This window comes from Penicillium expansum (genome assembly GCF_000769745.1).
Source record: "Penicillium expansum strain MD-8 chromosome Unknown contig258, whole genome shotgun sequence".
Lineage (NCBI taxonomy): Eukaryota > Fungi > Ascomycota > Eurotiomycetes > Eurotiales > Aspergillaceae > Penicillium > Penicillium expansum.
This window is the reverse complement of record NW_015971248.1, coordinates 58,485-82,027: the sequence shown is the minus strand read 5'-3', so window position 1 is coordinate 82,027 and position 23,543 is coordinate 58,485. Positions and strand designations below refer to the sequence as shown.

General features: G+C 47.6%; 7 protein-coding genes across 7 annotated transcripts; 5 read left to right on the top strand and 2 right to left on the bottom strand.

The window, feature by feature from the left end:
• Positions 1-567: 567 nt before the first annotated feature.
• On the top strand, positions 568-1,778 carry PEX2_074520 (SUR7/PalI family protein; the record flags this gene model as incomplete). Its single annotated transcript, XM_016744722.1, has 2 exons — positions 568-988; positions 1,060-1,778. 2 exons carry the CDS (start codon positions 568-570, stop codon positions 1,776-1,778), a joined length of 1,140 nt encoding a protein of 379 aa, XP_016600642.1.
• Positions 1,779-2,875: 1,097 nt separating this feature from the next.
• PEX2_074510 (Short-chain dehydrogenase/reductase SDR) lies at positions 2,876-3,857 on the top strand (the record flags this gene model as incomplete). Its single annotated transcript, XM_016744721.1, has 3 exons — positions 2,876-3,007; positions 3,085-3,420; positions 3,546-3,857. 3 exons carry the CDS (start codon positions 2,876-2,878, stop codon positions 3,855-3,857), a joined length of 780 nt encoding a protein of 259 aa, XP_016600641.1.
• A 1,088-nt stretch (positions 3,858-4,945) lies between these two features.
• PEX2_074500 (basic helix-loop-helix domain-containing protein) lies at positions 4,946-6,490 on the bottom strand (the record flags this gene model as incomplete). The annotated part of the gene is made up of 1 exon (XM_016744720.1): positions 4,946-6,490. One exon carries the CDS (start codon positions 6,488-6,490, stop codon positions 4,946-4,948), a length of 1,545 nt encoding a protein of 514 aa, XP_016600640.1.
• A 5,052-nt stretch (positions 6,491-11,542) lies between these two features.
• PEX2_074490 (putative Golgi traffic protein SFT2) lies at positions 11,543-14,309 on the top strand (the record flags this gene model as incomplete). Its single annotated transcript, XM_016744719.1, has 6 exons — positions 11,543-11,774; positions 11,953-12,073; positions 12,350-12,500; positions 13,104-13,204; positions 13,726-13,779; positions 13,844-14,309. 6 exons carry the CDS (start codon positions 11,543-11,545, stop codon positions 14,307-14,309), a joined length of 1,125 nt encoding a protein of 374 aa, XP_016600639.1.
• A 500-nt stretch (positions 14,310-14,809) lies between these two features.
• Positions 14,810-16,858, top strand: PEX2_074480 (DUF4246 domain-containing protein; the record flags this gene model as incomplete). Its single annotated transcript, XM_016744718.1, has 1 exon — positions 14,810-16,858. The coding sequence occupies one exon, from the start codon at positions 14,810-14,812 to the stop codon at positions 16,856-16,858; it is 2,049 nt and encodes a 682-aa protein (XP_016600638.1).
• A 286-nt stretch (positions 16,859-17,144) lies between these two features.
• On the bottom strand, positions 17,145-17,942 carry PEX2_074470 (uncharacterized protein; the record flags this gene model as incomplete). Its single annotated transcript, XM_016744717.1, has 1 exon — positions 17,145-17,942. One exon carries the CDS (start codon positions 17,940-17,942, stop codon positions 17,145-17,147), a length of 798 nt encoding a protein of 265 aa, XP_016600637.1.
• A 1,045-nt stretch (positions 17,943-18,987) lies between these two features.
• PEX2_074460 (glycoside hydrolase family 71 protein) lies at positions 18,988-22,143 on the top strand (the record flags this gene model as incomplete). The annotated part of the gene is made up of 4 exons (XM_016744716.1): positions 18,988-20,548; positions 20,627-21,226; positions 21,275-21,436; positions 21,488-22,143. 4 exons carry the CDS (start codon positions 18,988-18,990, stop codon positions 22,141-22,143), a joined length of 2,979 nt encoding a protein of 992 aa, XP_016600636.1.
• Between the last annotated feature and the right edge of the window lie 1,400 nt (positions 22,144-23,543).

Genomic DNA, 23,543 nt, shown 5'->3' with positions numbered 1-23,543 from the left:
GTATTCAAATTCACAGGGGGCGAAGTGAAAAGTGGGCAGAGATCTCCGGCTTTCTGGCTCTCGTACCGATTGCTGCCTGTTACATATTTAGCTGGGGCTTATCCTTTTTGTCTCACATATACGGAGTAGACAACACAACTATTAATACAAGATATCATGCAATATTATCATAACAAATCATACTCATTGGCCATGATATTCCCTTTTCCTTTCATTTCAATCAACTTGCCTTTTCTGTACTACTATAAGCCTAAAATGATCGTCAAAGTAGGCCAGGGGCCACGCCACTAGCGTTCAGCCACTGACGATCTGATGAAATTTCTTAAATTTGAATCCAATCGACCCAGTAAATTCCAGTAAATTGCAAAGCTAAAAAAAACAAAAAAAAACAAAAAAAAAACCTACTTTATATAGGAAAACTCCTCTCGTATTAGTCTGGAAGGTGATCGGGGAGATATTTCATGGCCTCACGTCATTCTCGGCCTTAGGAACCCTAATTCCTCTTCTCCCTCCTCTTTTTCTCGGGGACCTGGACTTTCTCTCCTTTTCCCCTTTCATAACTTTATCATGAATGGGACGAACAATGGCAAGCGAAAGCTTCCCTTTTTTAAGTCCACTACCCCAATCGACCGTCAGCGAAAGTCCTCCGTCCACTGGCATCGCATATTACGGTCGCTGTTGTATTTGATCGCTTGGATCTTTTTGCTGCTGGTAGTCATTGGCAACACCTCTAATAAACCAGTCCTACGCAGTACCTACTTCCTCTACCTTGACCTTTCCAATATCATCCCAGTCTCTGTTCCAAATGCCGTCTTGATCAACTCCATCGCCCAAACCATCGGTCTACACGACTTCTACCAAGTCGGCCTATGGAACTTCTGCGAAGGATACAATGGAGAGGGTATCACCCACTGCTCCAAACCGGAGACTCTCTATGCCTTCAACCCAGTTGCTATCATTCTCAACGAGCTGCTGTCCGGTGCCACAAGTACGTGATACAAATATCCCCGCACTCAAGGAACCCCCCCTGGAATGTGAATACTAACACCCCCACCCCAGTCGCTCTCCCAGCCGATATCGAAAGCCCGTTGAAACTAGCCCGCACCGCCTCCCACTGGATGTTCGGACTCCTCCTTTCTGCGGCAATCTTTAACTTCGTCCTGATCTTCCTCGCCCCGCTCGCCGTGTCCTCGCGACACCCGCGGAACATCAAAGCTTGGGCAGCAGGCTATAGCGATGGTCATCCGCCCGCGGGGAATCCACCCCACCGCCGTCGCACCTTTTTCTGGCTGCGCGCCCTGCCCATGTTGATTCTGACATTTTTCACCGCGCTGGTGACCATCGTCGGGTCAGCCGTTGCGACGGTCATGTTCGTGATCTTCGCCAATGTCTTCTCAAACGCCGACCCGAGCATCAACATCCAGGCGCACGTCGGCACCCAGATGCTCGTCTTTATGTGGATCGCTTCGGCGTTCAGTCTGATCGCATTCATTATTCAGATCGGCTCTTGCTGCGCGGCTTGCTGCCGTGGCCGAAAGGCTCGTAAGCAGCTCAAGTTGCAGGGTATTAACTGGCACGAGAAGGGCGCGGTTGCCCCCGTCGCACCCAAGGACCACGCTGTCTCCTCATGCAGGGATGATAGTGCTGTCCATTCTGAGGAGCGTCGTCTCGGCTCTAGTGGTCAGGTGCTCTCCAATGAGCATGAACAGAAGTTGGGTGATGGACATGCTTCGAACCCGCATTACTCTTCGACTGAACCCCATGCCATCTCGAACTGATCGCGGTCGCGATTTTTCTCCATTCTGGTCATATTCTCCCTTCGGATATATTTTCCTTTCTACAATTCTCATCATATTTGTGGGGTTTTTGTCTCGATCCCCACCCTGTGTTATAGGCTCCCATATTTGGACACTTACCCATATTTTATCTACCATTATCTACCTAGGTATGATTTCACGATTTGACTGTAAAGAGATAGAGGCTCGACATTTCTTGTTTCATACAATATGCATTTCACAACCCTTTTTTATTCGTGAATCTTGATTTTGAATATATCAATTCTGCTCCACTAAATTTCCAAGGTCTTTTCCTTCCCCGCATGGGATACGTCACAGGGCTGTCGTAAGCTTATCATCTTTGCCACAATTCCAGAGTTCCTCTTAAATTCACATTAAATTCTCGATATTCCCTATAAATAACCAATTCATGTCCCCGTGGCCATAGCTCCACTGCAACTTCCTCTCACACAGACCAGTTAAGCGTACATAACCTACTCCGTACTCCATATTCGCAATCGACTCCACATTACTCCGTACTCCGTACACAGCCATGACTTGCGAACCAAGGATCCACCCATTAACCGCATGCCCATGCTGACCCTAGACCTAAAATGCCAAGAGAATCCCCAAGAGAGCCGGGGTCCGGATTGATTAGGTCGATTGTAGAGCAACCACAAGACACAGACTCAAACACCGCCAAGCTCGTTCTTGTGGATATATTAGCTGTCAATATATGCCCCGCATACATCATATACAACTTTAAAAGTCCCAGTACCAGGTTCGTACCTCCAATAACCATATCCCCAACCCAAAATGTGAAAAAGTCACCCAAAAAAACACACTCTTGAGTTATTTCCTTTAATTCCTGCTGTTCACGCGACCTAATTAGCTAGGGTAATCTTAACTCTATAAATAAAATTATAAAGGAAATCTGAGCCCACTAGTTCTGCAAATAAGGTCCATCAGACTTCATCACATCTCCACCTTCTACGGAGTACTTCCTTCCCTTATCACCCCAACATCCATCTAATTACAAAACATACATTTATCAATACCCAATGTCAGCCCAACCCCTCCACCCAGTTCAAAACAGCCAAATGCCCGACTTCAGCCTAGCAGGCAAGGTAATCGTAATCACAGGAGCCGGGCGAGGCCTAGGCCTCGCCCTAGCAGAAGCGCTCCTAGAAGCAGGTGCCAAAGTATACGCTCTAGACTATCTGAAAGAGCCGGTACGTGTCACCATTGTGATACAATCTCAAATCCTAAAGGAATAACCCCCCGATAACCCATTCCCATTCCTACAAAGACACCGGAGTTCATAGAATTCCAGCAGCGCGCCAAGACATGGCACACCGAACTGCAGTACCGCTGCATCGACGTGCGTGACACAGTCTTACTTAATACCGTGGTCGAGGATATCGCCAATCATGAGCATCGGATAGACGGTCTAATCGCGGCTGCGGCCATCCAGCAGGAGACGTCTGCTCTGGAGTACTCTGCTGAAGATACTAACACGATGCTTGAGGCTAATGTCACCGGCGTGTTCATGACGGCGCAGGCTGTAGCACGGCAGATGATTCGGTTTGGGAATGGGGGTAGTATCGCTCTAATTGCCAGTATGAGTGGTACTGTTGTTAACAAGGTATGTCTTCATTCATCCTTAACCCAGTTTATATTATATTATCAACCGCCCTTCCCCAGAAATATACATCTACCACATACCCGACGGTATATAATTTATCCATCACACTAACAATCCCCAACCAGGGTCTAATAAGCCCAGTCTATAACGCAAGCAAAGCAGCCGTCATCCAACTATCCCGCAACCTCGCCGCCGAATGGGGCCAGTATAACATCCGCGTCAACACCCTCTCCCCGGGCTACATTCTCACATCTATGTTGGAGATGCTATTCGTCAAGTATCCTGAGCGTCGCGAGCAATTCGCGAAAGAGAATATGCTAGGCCGTCTATCCCGGCCCGGGGAGTATCGCGGTGCGGCTGTCTTCTTGCTTTCTGATGCTAGTAGTTTTATGACTGGGAGTGATCTCCGTATAGACGGTGGTCATGCTGCGTGGTGAATGCTTTCTGGTGTAGCGTGGAGTTGGTTGGTTGGTTGTCTAAGCTGTTTGGGATAGCCTCTTTTTGATACTGAGTGGTTTGTTGACGATTTTCTTTGGTTTATGAGGTTAGCTTCATGCCAGTGAGGGGCTGTCTATATGTTTTGCAGCTGTAGCGCTTGCTTTCTTCGTTTGTACTCATATTAGATTGGATTCTAATCTCACGCCCGGGTCGCGGGGCTTACTGTGTTTCTTTCTGGTCCTGTGGAGCTTCCATATTTCATGAGATTGGACTTAGGTACTAGGGGTAGTATAGTATGAAGTAGTTTATGACTGGTTGGTGACATCTATTGTGTTTAGCGTTCATATCTAGAGATATATATATACTACTGCGTGGTGTGATACCGCAGTATATTAGATGAGAGGGTCATTATATGTTGTCCCTTACCACGTTATATATCTACAACAGCTACTATTTATCTGCGGCTCAAATACCCATACGTTGTACGATTACAGAGACCATAGATTGATTGATAGATACTCGGCATCAGAAAAAGTAAAGGGGTATTAGGGATGATGCAATCACGTTTATTGTGCAACAAAGGCCAAGCAAACAGAATCAGTGAATAGAGTACTGAGATATTCCAGCCAAGGATCGAAGAGAGGAAGTATCAGATTTCAAAACTCAAGTATAGGGTCTGGACACAAATAAATAGAAGGACATGCACATAACCGATCAAAGCCGTACCCACTATCCGAAGATAGGGCCAATAGCGTAGCTCCAGTCAAGGGGAAAGAGATATCAAGGAAATAGACAGGGTATCGATATGGAATAATAATAAAGCAAGGTAAAGCCGAAAGAAGCACACAAGCCCCAGAGAAAAACCACAAAAGCAAGGTGAGGAAAGAAGAGAACTGAACTACTCGTACTGACATGGATGCATCAAGTAATGACAACGCAAGAAAGAAAATCCAGAGAGGAAAAAAGAAAATCATGGGCCCGTTGTCTTTCACTCCTGGTACGCCGACTAATCGGTCCCCACATTAATACGCCGTGTATGCAAAGGTCAACTCGAATGACCAAATAAGAGAAGGCAGAAACGAGCCATCTAGCCCATCTCCATGCCATATTCGTCCTCCTCCTTGAAGCTCATAGCAGCATGGCCAGCACTATTCCAGTACTGGGGTTGACCAGTGCCATTGGCACTGCTGGTGCCGCTGTGGAACGAAGGACTCAGGCTGGGAGGGGTCAGGCCGGACATGTCGCCACCCTGCACGGCATCGCCGGCGATGTTGGTGTGCTTGGGGACGCGCAGACCACTACCCGGTCCGCGAGTGTAGCTGAAGGAAGTCGGGTCATTCCTCTCTAGTGCATCGAGGATCTCGCTGCGCATACGCTTCTCCTCTTCGGTTTGCTCGAAGGGCCAGGTTCCGCCCAGGCTGCCGATCAGCTCGGCGAGTTCGGCTTCTTGTTGGTATTTGACGTGCAGGGCCCACATCAGATCGCGGGTCCAGCTGACAGCGCCGTTGAGAATGTCGCCCTTGTTAGGACCCTTCTCCTTTTCTTCGATTGGGAGACCCATTGTGATGTTACCCGCTGTCGCGCGGCGGCCGTTGCCTCCAGCGAGAAGAGATGTGGCGGCACTTCCGCCTGCACCGGCCATGGAGAGGGCGCTGCTGTTTACAAGTTGCTTCCGGACCTTGTCGTCTTCGAGTCTGTGCTGAGGAACCAGGTGGGAGAGATCCTGAATACGTTCATTGATGTTGTCGCGTCGGCGGCGTTCGACCAGGTTGTGCGAGGCACGGCGACGTCGGCGCTTGGCTTCCTGGGATTCGAGATCTCCACCGCCAGGGAGATGGGCGTCAACCTTAGCGGGCAGCGAGGCGTGCTTCCCAGACTTGAGGATCTCGGAGATGCCGGCATGGTGTGATTGATGAGGAGGAGATGAGATAGGAGAGGACTCAACGTACGACTGTGAACTGCCGGGTGTTCCATCCCACTGGTTGGATAGGGACTTCTGATGGCGAGCCTGCAGTCCGGTCCGGATAGGCTGGGACGGGAAGCTGCCAGACTCAGGGGTACCCAATGTCAAGGAACCCAGTGCCGGTGTCTTTGGAGTCATGGGGCTGCGGCCGTCGGATGAAGTACGGTCCATGCCTTGCAAGCTCTGGCGCTTGGTGCCGAGGTAGTTCTGGTCGAAAGAGCTGGCATTGTGCATGTGGGAATTTTGCTGGTTCATGCGGTACTGCTCATAGTTGAAGCTGTTTTGAACGAATGGGCTGGCCATGGGAGCATTATCCGGGGTATTGGAGTACATATGCGACATCTGGCTTTGGTGACTCATCGCAATACCACCAGCAGACTGGTCCTGGAGATAGTTCACATTATCGCGTTGATGGCCGTTCTGGCCGCTGATCTCGAGATCCAACAACTCATCTGTGTCGATGCCGGAGTTTCCGAAGTTGAAGCTGGATGACATGTTCTGTTGCGAACCATAGGAGTAAGGCATGAAGCCATTCTGCTGCTGCATGGTCAAGTCGGATGGGTCAACCCCTTCGGGGAATTGGTTACCCATCGAGTAACCGGAGTGTGACATGATGAAAGGGGTGTAGTCGTCGGATTCGTGTTTGATGAAGAGACTCGCTTCAGCCATAGCCCGGTGAAACAATATTTGGGGTTGTGAATAGGGCGCAGATCGGCGAGGGGCTAAAGGAGGAGTCGTAGTGCCGAACCTACTGACTCTCCGCGACAGTTGTCAAAGTAGGCGGTCCGAGACGGCCGACACTGAACAGGATGGACGAAAGAGGTGTTGGATGAGAGGATATCACGATCTGTGTGTATAGAAAAGATGTTAGTTAAGAGTCGACCCCGCCCGTGGGCGATGTGAAGATGTCGTGGCCTCCGTGCGCAAGGCAAAACAGGCAACCCAATAAAATGCAAAACAGATTGGAAGCGAGAAAAGGAATGCAAATAATTACCCTTGAAACACTGAGGATTGGAGGAATGAATTCCGGGGAGATTGTGAGACGTGCCAATAAGCCGGGGAAATTTCCTCGGTCTAAAAGCCGGGATGAGTCGACAATCGAGGGGAGGACTGTGCAGATCACCACGAACGTGTCTCGAGGCAATCGCAATCGCAAGAGACAAGGCGCAAAGTGACAGCTAAGTTCTAAAGAACCGTGTAAGTGATGAAAGAACGATAAAGAAATAAAGCCGAGCAGTGCGCAAATGCGAGAAATGAAAGAAGATCAGGGATCAAGAAGATAAGAGACCAAAAGACCAGAAATGAGCAGGAAAGAACCAAGCCCGAATCAGGCACTCAATCCCAGTTGATCCCGGTTGATCCCAGTAGATGTCCCAGTTGGATAGTTGATCCCAGTTGTCCTTTGCAGATGCAAAACACAGAAGTCTGGAGAAGGGTGGGGGAACAAGCGGTGGGAGGGCGGTGAGATGTGGCGATCTGGGGGTTTTTTTTGTCGAGAACGTCGGTCTAGTGAATAAATCGTGTAGTTCAGATTCTCACCTTCATCTTTACCTGAAGTTGTATATTTGCCACATTGGATTTGAATCCCGTCTCTTGCGCCTTGACCCCTGGGTGTTTGCTCGGGATTTGATGCCCACGCTCGGATTGCAATCGGAATACGAGTTGACGCAAGCTTACTTCCCAATAACAAAAGAAAAGAACATAGTTGGGCTTGGTTCGAGGCTGATGAAATACTTTGAGACTTACCAAGTGAAGATGTATATAGAGTTGGGTTGGTATACGTAAGTATACTTCGGTATAGATCTGTGTTGGCGTTAACAAAGGATCAAGGGTATACATCTCAAGGCATCTCAACAATCTGAGCGTGCAAGTTAAGACATGTAAAGCATATGAGCAGAGCCCCATCCACCCTTGGTGAGCTGACAACAAGACAGCAATAGACCACAAATGCAGGAACAAAGAGAATATGCGAGATACGAAGAAGGCTTAACACATACCTTGATCTGTAGGTCGGACTAGGAGCTCACGAGGTATAAAATCGTCGTTGCAAATCAAAAGTTCGAGAACAAAAGTATGCAGTGACAACCCAGAGATAAAAGCACTTGCAGGTTTCGCAGACAGATACCGAGGGGATGGAGACTTTATGAACTCAAGCGGCGCTCTTCTGCATCTCTCATTTGATATATTACAACATCGGTCATGCAGCCCGTCGATCGGTGGAAATCGATGAGATTCACCTACGCCATCGGACATTGATTTTTATTTTTATTTTAATATTAAGTTGACTACTACCATCTGGATCAGAAGGGGAAAAGGGTGGGCGAGTGTAAATGGGTGTGAGTGGATTTTGGCTGAAGGAGGGGTGGCAACGGTAAACCCCCGAGCCTCTTTTTTTGTTTTTCTCTTTTCGGGACTATACATAAATAATAATGAAAAATAAAAAGAAATACTACTTGACTAAGGCAATAAAAAAGATTACCATATTCACAACCCAAAATAAAAAACAAACTTGGACAAAGGGGGGAAGGGTGATACAGCCGGATCAAGTAAAACGGCGGCCATCCCATGATACACATTGGGATATTTGTCACCTGTTACTACGATCATGACTCACGGGTGTCTTGAACAGAGCAAGCAAGAATGTATCAGATGAGGTCTTGGGGTTACAAGCATACCAAAACCTATCTTCTAGGAAACCCTAATCTATCATTCAGAGTGGAAGTCTGCAGAACATATTCAAGATCCTCGAATGAGACCATGTGGACATGGTTGATCTTCATCAACTATGCCGAGTACTAGTACCCAAGACACCGGAGATGGTAGAGATCGACTAACATGCGGAAATGATTACTAGTCGTAAATATCGTAAATATCATCCGGAGAACATAACATGCATAATCCCATTACCTTGGCAATACCAGAGACAGGCAACATTGGACAGGATCCTAGTGTATATAAGATGAAAGGAAAATAGGAAAATGAAAATGGAAAAGGTAAAAGAAAAAAAATAGTAGCCCACAGACCACATTCATAAGCACTATCAATCTGCAAGAGGATCAGTGCGGTCTGTTCTTCATGTGGGATGTCGTGCAGAGGAGTCTGGAGTGCTGATCTCTCGCTGGGATCGTCAAGGGAGCTTGGACCTCCACATATTACTCCGCTCCGACTACGCATTTGGGGAGTCTCTTCTTTGGTTTATTTTTGTTCTACGTAAGGGGCGGACTCGTGGGTATTGATCTGGGTTAGAGCGGCAAAGGAAATATTATCATAGTTCATAGTTCAATATTTGGAACTCTTTAGAATGTTCAAGGCAGTTGGCAAAATTTGCATTTCGGACTTCACCGTTCGGTTTTCATCCGAAGCAAGAAGTAGAATGGTAGAATGTGGTGGACAGAGACAATCGGAGGGGTTGGAATGTGTCTTTCAGACCGACCAATAGTAAATCAAAGCAATACACCTCACTTTGGTATGAGTGTGCTGAGCCACATCGCCAAACTTTCCCCTCTTTGTGAGCCACTCCGCATTAGGGTATGATAATATTCTGAGATCGACGGATGGAGACTGATCTCCGGGATTCATTGTGAGGGGAAATGGATCTGACGTCCCGTCCCGTCAAGGTTCGGCGATACACGCCTAATAATCCATGGTTGACGCAAGGGAGAGATAGAAGTTGTATTTCAAGATCTACTTTGAAAGGATTCAATACATTTAAGAGGTTGAGACTATCTAAGTCTTACTTGAAGCACCTGTGCACAGGACCCTGATATGACGACATCGTACGTGGTTAAGGTCGCACTCCATTCCGGGGGTGACGGATAAACCGACTCGTGTGCATCGGACATTCTACAGTGTACCACTACATAGTAAAGCAGATGTGAAAAAGCAAGGAAAACAAGGAAAGCCAAAAAAAAAGCAAAAGCAGAAGCAGAAGCCAAATTTGGAGAAACAATGAGGCTAGTGTCAATGTTACCCACGGTGCAGTCCGCAGTGCATATTAGCGCCCTTATGGTTATCGGATAATTCCCCTATGTGATACACGGGTAGCTACATAAATACAGTCAACAGGGAAAAGGCTATATAATGGGTATGCAACATCATCTGGAGTTCTTCCGATACGACTGCCGGCAACTATAGCCGTTGTAGCCGTTATCGATAAATGCTTCTGCAGGGCTGTCCAATACAACAACTTGCCCGCTACTTTACTGTTACAGTTACGGCCGATCACCACAGGGTGTGCATCAGCCATGAAAGATCGACAGTGGGACGGCAACTAATGATTGAAAGTTGTAGAAAGAGGGGGGTAATTATCTATATTGGTCATGGGTGCAGATCGAATAGAGTGAAGAATAATCTATAATTATCTTGTGAATAAACATTTTAATAGATAAGTCATGGGGAAAATCCATTTCAAGGATTTCGATTTTATTCAATACGCAACTAGAACTTGTAAGAAAGTTTAGTTTGTCTTCAAGGGATTTGAGGTTTGACAAATTCGAGCGGGTATAGCGCAAAGGAAAGAAAGACAGACAAATAGTATTTATATTAAATAAGAATAGATAAAAAAACAATATCGAATGTAGAAAATATAGAAAATATAGAAAATATAGAAAATAATATATAAAGTTGCTTATAGGTGGGTTATATACTTCCAAGGTTGATGCTACATATTCGGATCACGCTATACCCAATTCGGAATTAGCCTCCTTTCCCCAACTTCATTGCTGTGAACTGGGAACTGCCACAGTGCCACTATACAACCATACCTCCACACGCCACTTAGGCAACATTGCACCCTCTGGGTAAGTAACATGTATTTCTTTTATTTCTCAAGTCATCTTTCTATGGGGGGATCATCCTGGTCAATAACCCCACAGGGCTCGGTCCGAAGCTTTGTACCCCAACGCTGGAAATCAGCATCATCTGACAGTTTTAGTACTTAACGCCGATCGGGTTGGTCGCATCGGTAGCTTTACGCCATCTCGTCATTTTGCTTGGTTCTCTTCAGTCTTCGTACCCTCCCTTATCGATACCGCAGCGCTTCCTTGTCCAATCAGCACCAGTCGACCCCCTACGCCGTGTTTGCTTCCCATCCCTTCTCGGATCGTGCCCGTAAGGTACAACGCTTCCCACATATCTTCCGCTTGGTTGGCTTATATCGCCGCATTATCGCACGGCATACTCTCGATTACGATCCATCTGCCCCGCGCCAGAAGACTCCCAAGCTAGCCCCGGTAGTCACCGCCGACTCCGCAGAGATAGCTGTAGATCCCGCTGGGCTGACGCCTATCGCAGTGCAACAGGCAGCCCTTTTCTTGGTCGGGGAGGTTGTCCATAAAGTTTATCCATCAGCCTGCCATATTCTGAAAACCTTTGATCTTTCGATCTTGACCGCATATCTTTGAATCGGAGAACTTTCCTCGAAAGTGGCCCCCATTTGAACCGAGTCACGGCGTGTCCCAGCTCATCGGAAGCCGAATTCACGTCCGACACAGTCGTCATCTGCCCCTCTGTTGGTTTGACTAGGTCCCCACCTCTAGCCAATCCTCGAGGATCATCCACCACCCGGCGCAGATCATCTGCACTCCATCTCGCATAGTCCCTGCAGACCGTTCTCTTGGTCTTGACTTTCTACACCACGGGCCTTCTCTGCAGACGCAGTAGTGCACGACCCTCTACTTGTTTCATTCGGGATCTAAAACTTAACTAAAACTAGTCTCAAACATGGCGAATAACTCGTTCCGAGACTCTGTCAATTCACTAGGGTGGTCTCGTAGAGATCCGGATCTCCCCGTCAACACTGGCACGTCATCAAACACCCCATTCTTATCCCGTCTACAGTCTTACAACCCGTTCGGTGAGGGCGGTTATGTTCAACTGCCTACTCACAATGAAGGTCCTGGGGCCCCATTGCCGGCACCCACTCGACGGGAAGAAGAAGAGGGCTTCTTTGCTTGTAAGTTTTTCTTTTTTTTCTGCCTTGTGACCCTCCGATCCCCAGACCCTCCCGTACACCGTTGTGTGGCCCAGGTGATGAGACTGCAGTTCCTGCGCCGGGAGGATTCCTTACCATCATGCTTGTTTATGTGGTTGCGATCCGATAGAGAAAGACACTAACACGGACTTGTCTATAGTGAGTCGGTGGGACCGCATGCTCATCTTTGGCGCATGTAACTTGGGCGCCGCCATCTGTTTCATGATCTGTTTCTTCCTGTTCCCAGTCTTGTCGCTCAAGCCCCGCAAATTCGCGGTCTTGTAAGTTGCCTCCGCGATGGTCCGCATAATGTGGGCTATGTTCTCCGGCTTTCCCAGTTTTCCTTTTTTTTCTAGCCATCTCATGCTCTTGGACGACCGAGCAAATCCCGAGCTGGGATAGACCAGGTCATCGGTCAATTTTGGTTAGGACCATGTGCGCCTTTGTACTTTACACTGCAAGCTGATTGGTCCTGACCTCGACCTATATCTGCGCCTCATGCCAAGAACCTTCGTTTCCGGCCTTGGATATGTCTTGCTAACAGGTTTCTTCACTAGATGGTCCGTCGGCTCAGTCTTGTTTTTGCTATCATGGGCGGTTCTCATGGGACCATGGACTTACGCTAAGCATTTGGTGTCGGGATCGCGGTTGCCATTCACTGCGGCCTATTTTGGAGCGATCGCCCTCACGCTCTACTTCGCCATCGGGGTACGTAAAATGTATTTCTTTATCTTTCTTTTTTTTTCGTTTTCGTTTTCGCATCTGGATTTTGTGTATGGTCTTTACGCTTCATCCCATTGCATGCCGACGATCCCTCCCCTCCTCATGATGCTCTCCTCTGGATTTCCTTGTTTGTCGCACCCTCTCCCTCGCTCTACCCGAGTCCGTATGGTCGCACTGCACAACCGGGAAAAGGGGAATCTTGCAGCCTTCACATCCATCGCGCAGTACAACCTGAAATCACGGCTTGTCCTGCCTGCTGTTGGCTGCAGCCACTTTAAATCCTTCGATTCTATCCCACCCTGTACTCAGCCGGCCTCTCTGCTCTGAATTTTGCGTCTGTACCACGTCCCACCACGGTGCGGGACTTGGATGCCCTTTCCCTTACTTCACCTTGTCCGACACACCCCGGTGTCACAGGGTGCGGAGTCCAGAGCCATCGAGATTAATCGATGTCTCACCGTCCCTGAGTACTCAGTGATCTTGTTCTACCTGCATATTACAACTGCACACCATCCACTTGCCACATTTGGCAACACAACCTCTTCTAGAAACTCTTGCTGACTGACTTCTCTTTTTTCGGCATTCTAGCGTCAGAACCTCTTCCTCACTCTCATCTCATCGATCTTCCAGCTCGCTGCCCTCGTCTGGTACCTCGTCAGCTATTTCCCCATGGGCAGTACCGGTCTGCAGTACGTGGGTCGTTTCGGAGCATCGCGTGTTACCGCTTGGATTAGTGGTTGATTTATTCGCTTGCTCGTTTCTGGTACCTTGCGCTTTGTTGGACTTCGAATACATCGCACAGCGTGCTCGTGGTTATTTGGATATCGGGCGCAGTTTGGCCTCTTCGTTATGTATATGTATCCAGCCAGAACTACAGTCTTTGGCGCTTTGGCTTCATTTTCTTTCCAAACACTTTGTCTGTTGGCATACGACCTGAGCGTCTTGGTAGTACAATACTAAATATTGGTCTCGGATAAAAAGGGAACCTGTAGGCTAACAGTACATAGCACCGGATTTGAGGCCGCAAGGCATGGCTTGCTGTTTCCTCTTTAGTGTTCAACCCTCGCCGCTTTTTGCTCACTGGGTAAAACCGAGCAATCGTGAACGCCCCTGTGTGTTATATAAGTATAAAACTCACTCACCCCCGGGGCCATCATCACCTCATCAGTATGTGAGCTGAACGAGAGGTCGCTCACTGTGATCTCACTAGTCTTGTCGGTGATGATGATGATGATGAGCACGCTTATGCTGGTTTAGATGGGATGTATGTCCTGGGATCTGGATTGTCTGTTAGGAAGAAATCCCCAAAGATTGACTCGTGTCGACAGACGGGAAGGTCTTACGTTGGATGGGGAAGACCGGGCAGTCTGTGAACCAGGCACCATGGAGGAAGATGAAGCTGGTGGCGCCACTTTCGATGTCGATTCAGTCACTCGGGTGCCATTTATATCACACAATCCCAGGATGAAACCTGCACTCTTTGCCTGCGCCACAGGAGCTGAACCATACAACTGGCATTCCTTCGCATTGACGACAAAGAGCCATGCTTGGCAGGTGCTCATGCTGTCGCATTCATTAGCACATTCAGATGGCGATAAATGGGTGTATCCATGGGCCAGAGGTGCTTTACTGAAGAACCCAATGGTTTCATGCTGGGCGCTGGGGGAGCAAGAGGCGGATACAGAAGAAATGAATCCCTCTATAGCCAGGAGAAAGGTGAACACAAAGATTGAAGTTGGTTGCATGGTTTATGGCAGCTCTGAATGTTCACTTGATAGTGGAATTGCAAGTTAGGGCGAAGTATTCCGTCCGGCACTTTTTATAGGAGTAAATATGGAAGGCTCAAACATAGATGTGATGATGGCGTTTTGTCGGGCAATTTCCGGGTTCATTTTTTCCCTCGATTCCATGAAGGATCGTGATCAATTTCCGGAATTCCGCGGGTGGTGAAGCAATAGTGTATTTCACAATCGAGCTAAATAAGCTAAATAAGCCATATATAAGCTTTAGCGTCCGCGCCAAGACCCGGAGATCCGGACGCTCCTGTACACGCCCTGTATCAAAATTACCACTCACTTGGCCCACTTGATCCTAGTCAAGGTCCGCGTTTTGCTCTCTCTTCTCTCTCTCTCTCTCTCTCTCCTTGCGCTTTTCACCTCTCATGGCAGCAACCTCAAATTGATCTTCCTTTCTCAATGGCTACCATCCTCCGACGGTTTCACTTGCATCCCCGACTACCTAGTCGCGCGAGAACGAGCCAACATCCTTTTTATTTATCTCGCTGCTCCTCAGGGATGATTCAGCCAGACCCTTCGCCTGTTAAGCTGGACAACAGCGGCACCGGCCCCTTGCGGGTCCCTGGTTTCAATGGTGTACCCCTGTTCTATGAGCATTCAAAAGACAATCGCTTTGCACATGGGATTGCCGATTGGAGACAAAGTCCCCAGTTGTTTCTGCGAGAGATTTCCATGCTACAGCTCATGTCGTATGTCACAGAACAGCCGGACTGGGAAAACAAGACCGAGGACCCGCAGACACTGGAAGAATGGCATCAGCACGCCGTTTCGGTCTTTGATCTCGATGAACCCTCATGGCAGTGGTGTGTAAAGGAGCTGCGAGACAAAGCGGTTGATTTTAAACGTACGGGATATGTTGCTGTGTTTGATGCGGACTCACGAGTCATCAAGTCTCAAGTTCATGACGATCTTCTCAAAGAGCTTCGCGAATCCATGTCGCCACTCTTTTCGCAATCGAGATCCGGTTCGCCTTCTCCCTCAGATGATACTCCTGGGAGTGATTCTGAAAGTCCGGTTCGACATGTGGTTGATCCCTTCATGTATCCTCTCGTTTATGGCCGCACTCGAGTCCTTACCGATGGGGGCAAAGTTGATCTGGAGAGACCTGAGTCCTGGAGACCATCGGAGTCCCAGATTGCTCCAATTCCTGAGAAACAAACCGACAGACAATACGAGATGCAGTTCAAAGAGAGAAAAGGAAGAGACAGAAAGGATCAGCGGTATCATGGAAAGCGAAGATACTGGTCCAATGTCTTTCAATGCCTTCCCTGTGAGGTTGCTTTGAACAAGCAAGGAGGCGCTGAAATCGCCTCCTATGTCAATGGTGTGCATCCAAAGGAAAGGGGCATATACAAAGCGCTCGAAGGGCTCATTTCAGCCGCCATGCAACCGTGGAACGAAATGCTTATCTTTGGAGATCAAGGTCGGACACCAATGCGAATCAGGACTTATGACTTTGAAGTGGAAGGCTATAAATGGTATCCAAAGATATATTATTACCTGGACAACGCGAGGAGACAAAAACCACCAATCACAGAAGAAGAATGGCATGAGGTTCGATCCCGAGTAAGAGAATATCTTAGCCTCCCCGAGCACGAGAAGCGATACCGCATATGGCCTGACTCTGGGTACCATGACCTTCTTGCTAGCATGCAGCCATGGCAATGGAATTCTTTCGAAGAACTGCAAGAATTGGTCCTCGCAAAGGGTAAGCGCTTGTTTGCTGTGAGAGGCGTTGAACCGGGGATCTCCTTCACATACGATGAATGGAAGACTGGTGAAAATACTGGCTGCACGATCATGCCCAAATGGACCAAGCCTGATAAACCTCCCCCAATTCCCGATCCAGATCACCAGTACTACTCTGTATCTCTCCAAGATCAGTTTGAGGGCCTCCAAATCATAGTTCGAGTGTCAACTATTGAGCTCACCCCAGAACAGCCTTTGTATGGCGGTGATTCTCATCACAACGTTACTGGCATTCTCAATGAGCACATCGTTTCCACAGCTACATGCTACTTTGATATGCACAACATCAAAGATGCAAAGGTTTCATTCCAGCAAGAGACGAAGATCTATAGCTATGATTACAACATTGCGTACTTTGAGGTTATGGATCGACTTTTTGATGTTCCTGAGTGGCAATGGGACAGCGATGATCCTGACCCCCTGAATGCTCTACAAACCATGGGATCTATCCCGATTTCACGGAATGGGCAAGTTATTGTTTGGCCAGGTACATTGCGGTCTAAGGCCGAGCCTTTCAGTCTCGCAGATCCACTGCGCCCGGGGTACCTTCGATTTGCGACTTTGTGGTTGGTAGACCCGCATTATCGAATCTGCTCAACTCAAAATGTGCCACCCCAGGACCCAAGCTGGGTTGACACTTCACAATCAATGAAGACCGTAGGGGAGGATGAATCAATGACACTTGCGGAGGCGGTTGAGGTTCGAAACCAAATGAGGCAGGAGAGAGACAAAATAAGCAAGGATTTCCTCAGAACCGGAAATATGTATCACACGTATTCGGAAGATCACCTCATTTGAATACAGCCGAACTAAAGACATCAATGCTAGTAGCTAAAAGAAACGAAGTGGTCAATATGCAGGAACTAAATATGTCTAGAACAGTACTCCGTATGCCAATGCCATTTGAAGCCATTTGACAGATTTTGCTTTTGTTGAGTCTTGTGCGATTAATTTTGAGCTTGATGGAAAGCTATCATGTAATACCAGTTCGAATTCGTATAGTAGATAAGTTCTAATCATACATATACCTCAGACACCAACATTTGAACTGCCATCCCAACACCTATCCCGTCTGCAAGCCCTTCTAATCACAGCTATCCAAGCTGTCTAACTCAGTCAAACTCCGACCAATCGTGTTGGTAATCTTTTGATGGCTTAGGTATGACTTCACATCTTTTCCCTTGCTCGTCTGAAGACCAACATACCAGGTTTTGTACTCCTGGGCTTTAGATACTTCACCACCATTGGCTGTCAAAGTCAATCCCCAGTTTGCGCGATCGTATGAAACGTCTGTGTCAAGTACAGGAATCGGGGAAGACATCAGAGTCGCTCCCTTATATTTTTCTTCAAACATTGGCTTCAGTCCGACTGAGAACATCTCACTTAGCCGCGCTCCTTGGGTACCTGCTAAAGCGCGCCTGAACTCAGGGAGATGGGCTTTCCATGCGTCTGAGAAGCCTGGCGCGGTGCTACCTCGGGTTGATTTAACGACATCACTGAGCTGCTCGAGCATAACCCTATGCGACTTGGGCAAGAGTTCCCCGCCTCGCAGCAGCAATGTTGTGCCGTAGTTGTCTTCTTCCCCCAGAGACCCACGGATTTGGCTCAAAGTATCCTGGCTGTATTGTGGGGTTTTGCTTAGGAAAACCCCCGTTCGAGGATAGTTTTCACTCTCGTAGACGTGTGAAACAAAGGTCCCAAAGTCTACCAAAGCCTCATTGCCAAGGCCCGGTCCCAGAGTACGTGTTGCTCCGTTTTTGACAAAGTCCAAAACATATGTGTTGTACATGGCGAGCATCTCGCTAGGGGCAGCTAGCTTGGATGCTTGTCCAAGATCTAAAAGTGACAGGAATATAAAGAGGAGAAGCTTGAATGCCTTCATGTTGGCACAGAAAAGAGTGGACCCGCGAAGAAAATGATGGGAGAAGAAAGGATGAAATCCGTGGCCAAGCTCAGCAATGAGGTATATGGATAGCACTGCACATAAAGTAGGTATATAATGATGTATACCTAGCAGTATATTGAGCTGGAATGGATGACCGGCAAAGGAGTGCCTATCAAATTTGAATGAGTCGGAGTAGGAGAAAGGAAAATGACACCGAGGAATTAGAATTATTTGAAGACATCAAATATAACTAGCAAGAGGATTGTACATGGTGCTCATTCGCAGTGATATGAATATTACACCGAAGTGGTAACGAGTTGGTATTGTGGTTTACACATAAAAAACGCACTAAGCCTTAGCCTCATTTAAATTTGAGACAGGGCTGCTATCCAGTCCAGCCACATCACACCCTGTACATATAGGGGTTCACTAGCCAGCTCAATGCCCACCTGTTTTAGTCCTATGAGATACTGTACCTCCGAAATTGAGACTTTTTATGGGAGTATATCCGAACGCCAAGGAAAAATTTCGCCGAGGCTTATCCCTAGCCAAGGCAGGATTGACTTTTATATGCGATGTAGGAGATCCAATAAACAGTGAAATATATTTCTTGGAACCGTGGTATGCTTGCAAATCTTGCACTGAATAGCTCTATTGTGTAGAGATTTATGTAGCCGGGGAGGGCTCAAAATTTCTCATTAAGAAGTAATATCGCCTCGGTATCACGGCAAATTCATCAAAGACACTAGCTGATATCTGGGCATATCGGGAAATTATACTGATGGTAAACTAGTCCAGCAAAGGGTCTGGGGCCGCCCCTGGTAGAGCGCTAATAAAATGGCAATCAGGGTCAAAAATTGACAAGTATCTATATGTCAATGGGAGGAGAAAAGATAGCATTTAAAGCATGGTCTCCTAGTGAGTTAGGTTGCTTTTTATTCTCCGATTACTTCTTCATGAGCTAGAATCATTCCTTAAAACACTCTTTTCTTTTGCCATTACAATTTGGGCTCTGTTTGGACTCGTTCCATACTTTGGCAAAATGCCTTCCTCTTTCCAATGGTGGCACTACATGCTTCTACTGTCATGCCTGTTCCACACCCAGGTGTATTCCCGTGCTGTGTTCGCTCATTTCATGGTCTCGAATACGGCCGTGTATGGAGTCTCAGACTGGGAAACAGAGATCCAGCTCGCGAAGGATGCTCATATTGACGCATTCGCTTTGAATATCGCAAAAGGAGAAGAAACTACCTCGACTTCCATGCCCAATGCTTTTAAAGCCGCCGAAAATCTCAAATTCTCTCTTTTTTTCTCATTCGACTATGCAGGGAATGGAGCCTGGGACAAAGACGACGTGCTGAGTCTCCTGACGCAATACGTTTCCAGTTCCGCCTATTACCTCCACGGCAAAACTCCATTGGTCTCGACATTTGAAGGACCTGGCAATGCTGATGACTGGGTGTATCTCAAATCAAAGATGTCGCTCTTCTTTGTTCCGGATTGGTCCTCAGTTGGGGCCAAGCCTGCCATGGCTTTGGGAGATGGTGTTGCAGACGGGCTATTTAGCTGGGCTGCGTGGCCAAATGGACCCAATGACATGAACACCTATGTTGACGCTTCTTACATGCAATACCTGGGCAAGAAGCCCTACATGATGCCGATTTCGCCGTGGTTCTTCACAAATATGCCTGGGTATGATAAGAACTGGGTCTGGCGTGGTGACGATCTCTGGTATACGCGGTGGGAGCAAGCGCTATACCTGGCCCCAGAATTCATCGAAATTATCTCTTGGAACGACTATGGCGAGAGTCACTACATCGGTCCCACTGTTGACTACCATAACCATCTGGCCGATTCAATGTACGCGGCATTCGAAACTGGACATGCCCCTTACAACTATGTCGAAAATTTGGATCACACCGGCTGGAGACAATTCTTGCCCTACCTGATTGACCTCTATAAATTCAACCACACTACCTCAGGAAAGGAGGGCCTTGTGACATGGTATCGTCTGAACGCAGCGGGTGCGTGCGCTGATGGCGGCACAACTGCGAATACAGTCTCCCAGCTGCAGCTGGAGTATTGGCCCAAGGATGTGATGCAAGATAAGATATTTTATTCAGCACTATTGTCACAGCCTGGAGATATCTCTGTGACTATAGATGGCGTAAACCTAGGCGCAACCTGGACCAACACCCCCAGTGGCAATGTTGGTATCTACCATGGAAGTGTCTCTTTTGCCGGCCATTCTGGGGACGTGATGTTGAGTGTGACTACTCCGAGTGGTTTGCTCGAAGTTGAGGGCAAGGACATCAGCAGTGACTGTTATATGGGCAACCTAGTCGAAAATTGGAACGCATGGGTGGGCTACACTATGGGAAACTCCCTCAGTGGAACCTCCCCTGACCTTGCCAAGGAAGTCTGTATTGAGGGATGGGGGATGGGGGATTTCAATGGGCTTTGTCAATTTGCCTGTAGCTTGGGATATTGTCCAGTTGGGGCGTGCGTGTGCACCAAGCTGGGACCTCATCCGACATTACCCAAACCTACAGGCGTCGTCGGCTATCCAGCTGCAGGCAAAAGCGCCAATTATGCCGGTCTGTGTTCGTTTACCTGTGAATATGGCTATTGCCCGTCAACTGCCTGCGGAACTGTGTCAGCTCCATTAACGATTCCGACAGTCTCCCCATTCACTCCTGATACATGTGTCAGTGGCACTGGAGAGGGTGAATTGACTGGTCTGTGCAGCTTTGCCTGTAACTTTGGGTATTGCCCCATTTACAATTGTACCTGTACTGCAACGGGTCCCTTAAACGTACCACCTGCCCAAAACACCTCCATTGTCGGCTGGGCACCAGATACCGAGGATAACGGTCTTTGCAGCTTTGCCTGTACCAGAGACTATTGTCCTTCGCCGGTATGCCTGAACACGACCCCTGACGACGATCCTTGTGGAAATGGGGACGATGATAGTGACGAGTGTTCCGGCACTTTCCCTTGCGATTTCAGCATCAACTACTCCTCTCTCAATGACCTGGAAGCAGACCTCGACAAATTGACCCCATACTGTGTCGACTTCTATATGCTGGGTGCACTATACGGAGAGTTGGAGACTACTTTGGCCAACTATACAAACATTGCACATACAACCGATTACGACAAAGACTTCGAAGAGTACTCGACATACATGAAAAATCAGGTTCTGCCCCAGCTCAGGTATTTCATGAACAGCAGCGAGATTATTGGTGAACCCAGTGGCGTGGGAAATCAGTTTTTCGACTGTACGTACAGTATACTAAACAGGAATGACTCAAGGACCTCCTGTCCAGTTGAGTATCTTGGGTCGGTAGATCAGGAACATATCGTCTACTACGATATCATTGACCGAGAAGGATTCTTTGGCAATCTTACTGCGAACGTTGGTGTGGAGCCGGACTGGGTAACACTCGATGGTGGCTTGTTCCTTGGCTCCCAACAAAACGCTTACTATGGTAAGAGGCCTGCTTGCACTATGGAGCAGTCACATGGGCTACTTCCGACAGAGAAATGCGCTTGGTGGCAGGGGTTTCCAGTTCCAGCCGAGGAAATCAAGGTCACCGACCCTCGGGAAGTCATGAGAAATGCTTTGCCAAATATTCCCAATCTGCAGCTCTCGATCTCTCTTACTCAGCTTAGCATCGCGTCCGGAGGCTTCGACGGCGTGATAGACGATGTTATTCAGACCATATCTACCGCTGTCTCTACGCTAAGTGAGCTAGTCGATCGCATCTACCACGTTGTCGAGCTCGGTCGGAAGCTTTCCGATATTGATAGGAAAAAAAAAATACTGAAGATCATTGGTGGTGTGTTTTTGGCTCTTCCTTTCCTTGGCCCGCTTTCAGGACTTGGGGATGTCATCGAAGGCTTTGATGCAATACTCACTTTGGCGGGGAACGCCGCAAATGAAGGCTACGATGTCTATACTATGGTGCAGGACCCTGAAAGTGCTCCGGTGGCCATTCTTGGTATGCTGCTGGGCTTTGACAGCGGTTCTGCAGTTGGCAAAATCAGCGATGAATCATTGGGAGCCCTTAAATACGAGTCTCTCGCTGCCTCTCGGCGCGAAATGAAAAGTGCCGAGGTACAGGGGGTTGGAGATGTATTTAAAGAGAAGATGAATCGAGTTAACTCTATTGTTAGCAAGTGCTCGAGACGTTGAGATTTCAAGTCATGCAGCTAGCAATTGTACCCATATGATAGATAGACAAGGAACTAATAAAATCTGATTGATTTGATATTACTCTTTTTGTTAGCTGGGTAGTAATGATGGTAGCCATTCTTTGAGGGGATAACGGTAAATGGTGCTGGATGAACGACTATCTGGGAAAAATACAAAAATGGCCCGTTGATGTTGCTCATTTGCGTAAGAAGATTACTTTGTTTACTATTGGCAGAGGTACAACAAAAGACCCTCTAGATAATTATATTCTAAAGCCTTGCAACCCATTCCTAATGTTACCTAAGTAAATATGTAGATTCCTGAGTTCAGCCCAATTAAAATGCTGTTGAGAGCCTCGGTTCTAGGATATAATTCTGCAAAGGCAGGTGAGCCTACCACATCAACCCGTGATCCTATCTGATCTCGCTTGGACCTATGTAAAGGAAACGGCACATTTAAACTGGCAGCCATTGTTCAAAAGGGGAAGTCCGGTACTTACAAGACATGCTCATCATTAGATTGTGGTGCACATTCGGGTGGAGAGCGAGTCGCTAGCGGGTCACTATGTCTCTTTAGATAATCATTTTGCAATTCAAAATATCCCAGATTGGTAGATAGTGCTAATTTAGAAGTCATTTGGATGGATTGACTGCCTTCACCAGTGACAAACAAGGTCTGCTTGAAATCCTGTCGATTGCGAGCGCGTTTAAACGGGGGTTGAGTGGGATTTCTAAGCATACACACACCGTCCTAATATTCAGGAGCAGGTATTATCTATTCCTTACGACTTACAGTGTAATTCCGGGAAAACGTAGCGCCAGAGCAATTGCTTGGGAATTCGCTGTTATCAAGTGATCTCCAGTGAACAGAAGAATTGAATCTCGGAGCAATTTGGCGCACCAGCACTATACTCGTATTTACCTTAACAGTAGACATGAGCAAATTCTAGTTGGGCTGCGCGGAATTCTTAGACGATAACAGAGTCTTGGGATTGGCGCTTGCAGATTGGCAACTAAACAAAGACTTTCTACACGTCGCATTCTCCGTCCCTACATTTCCATACGAATCTGTTGGCTACACACTACTGAGGACAGATCGTAATATACCGACGTCATCGCCATAATCTTATCCCGAAACAGAGCTTGTATCCGTGAAGGCTGAAAAATCCTTCGCGTCAGTGATTAATTCGAGATTGAGAGGTACTTTAGCGGAATTGTGTCCGACAAGCAGCCCTTGTAGCGGGTATATAAAAGCACCTAAGTAAAACGAGGATCAACGAACGTATATTCTTGGGGAAGAAGGTCGAGCTTCGACTTGAAGAAAGGTGATATTCGGACTTGTCCAGCCTCGGTCAGCAACGTTGATCTCGATCAACATGGTTTTGAGTCCACGAGGCGTGG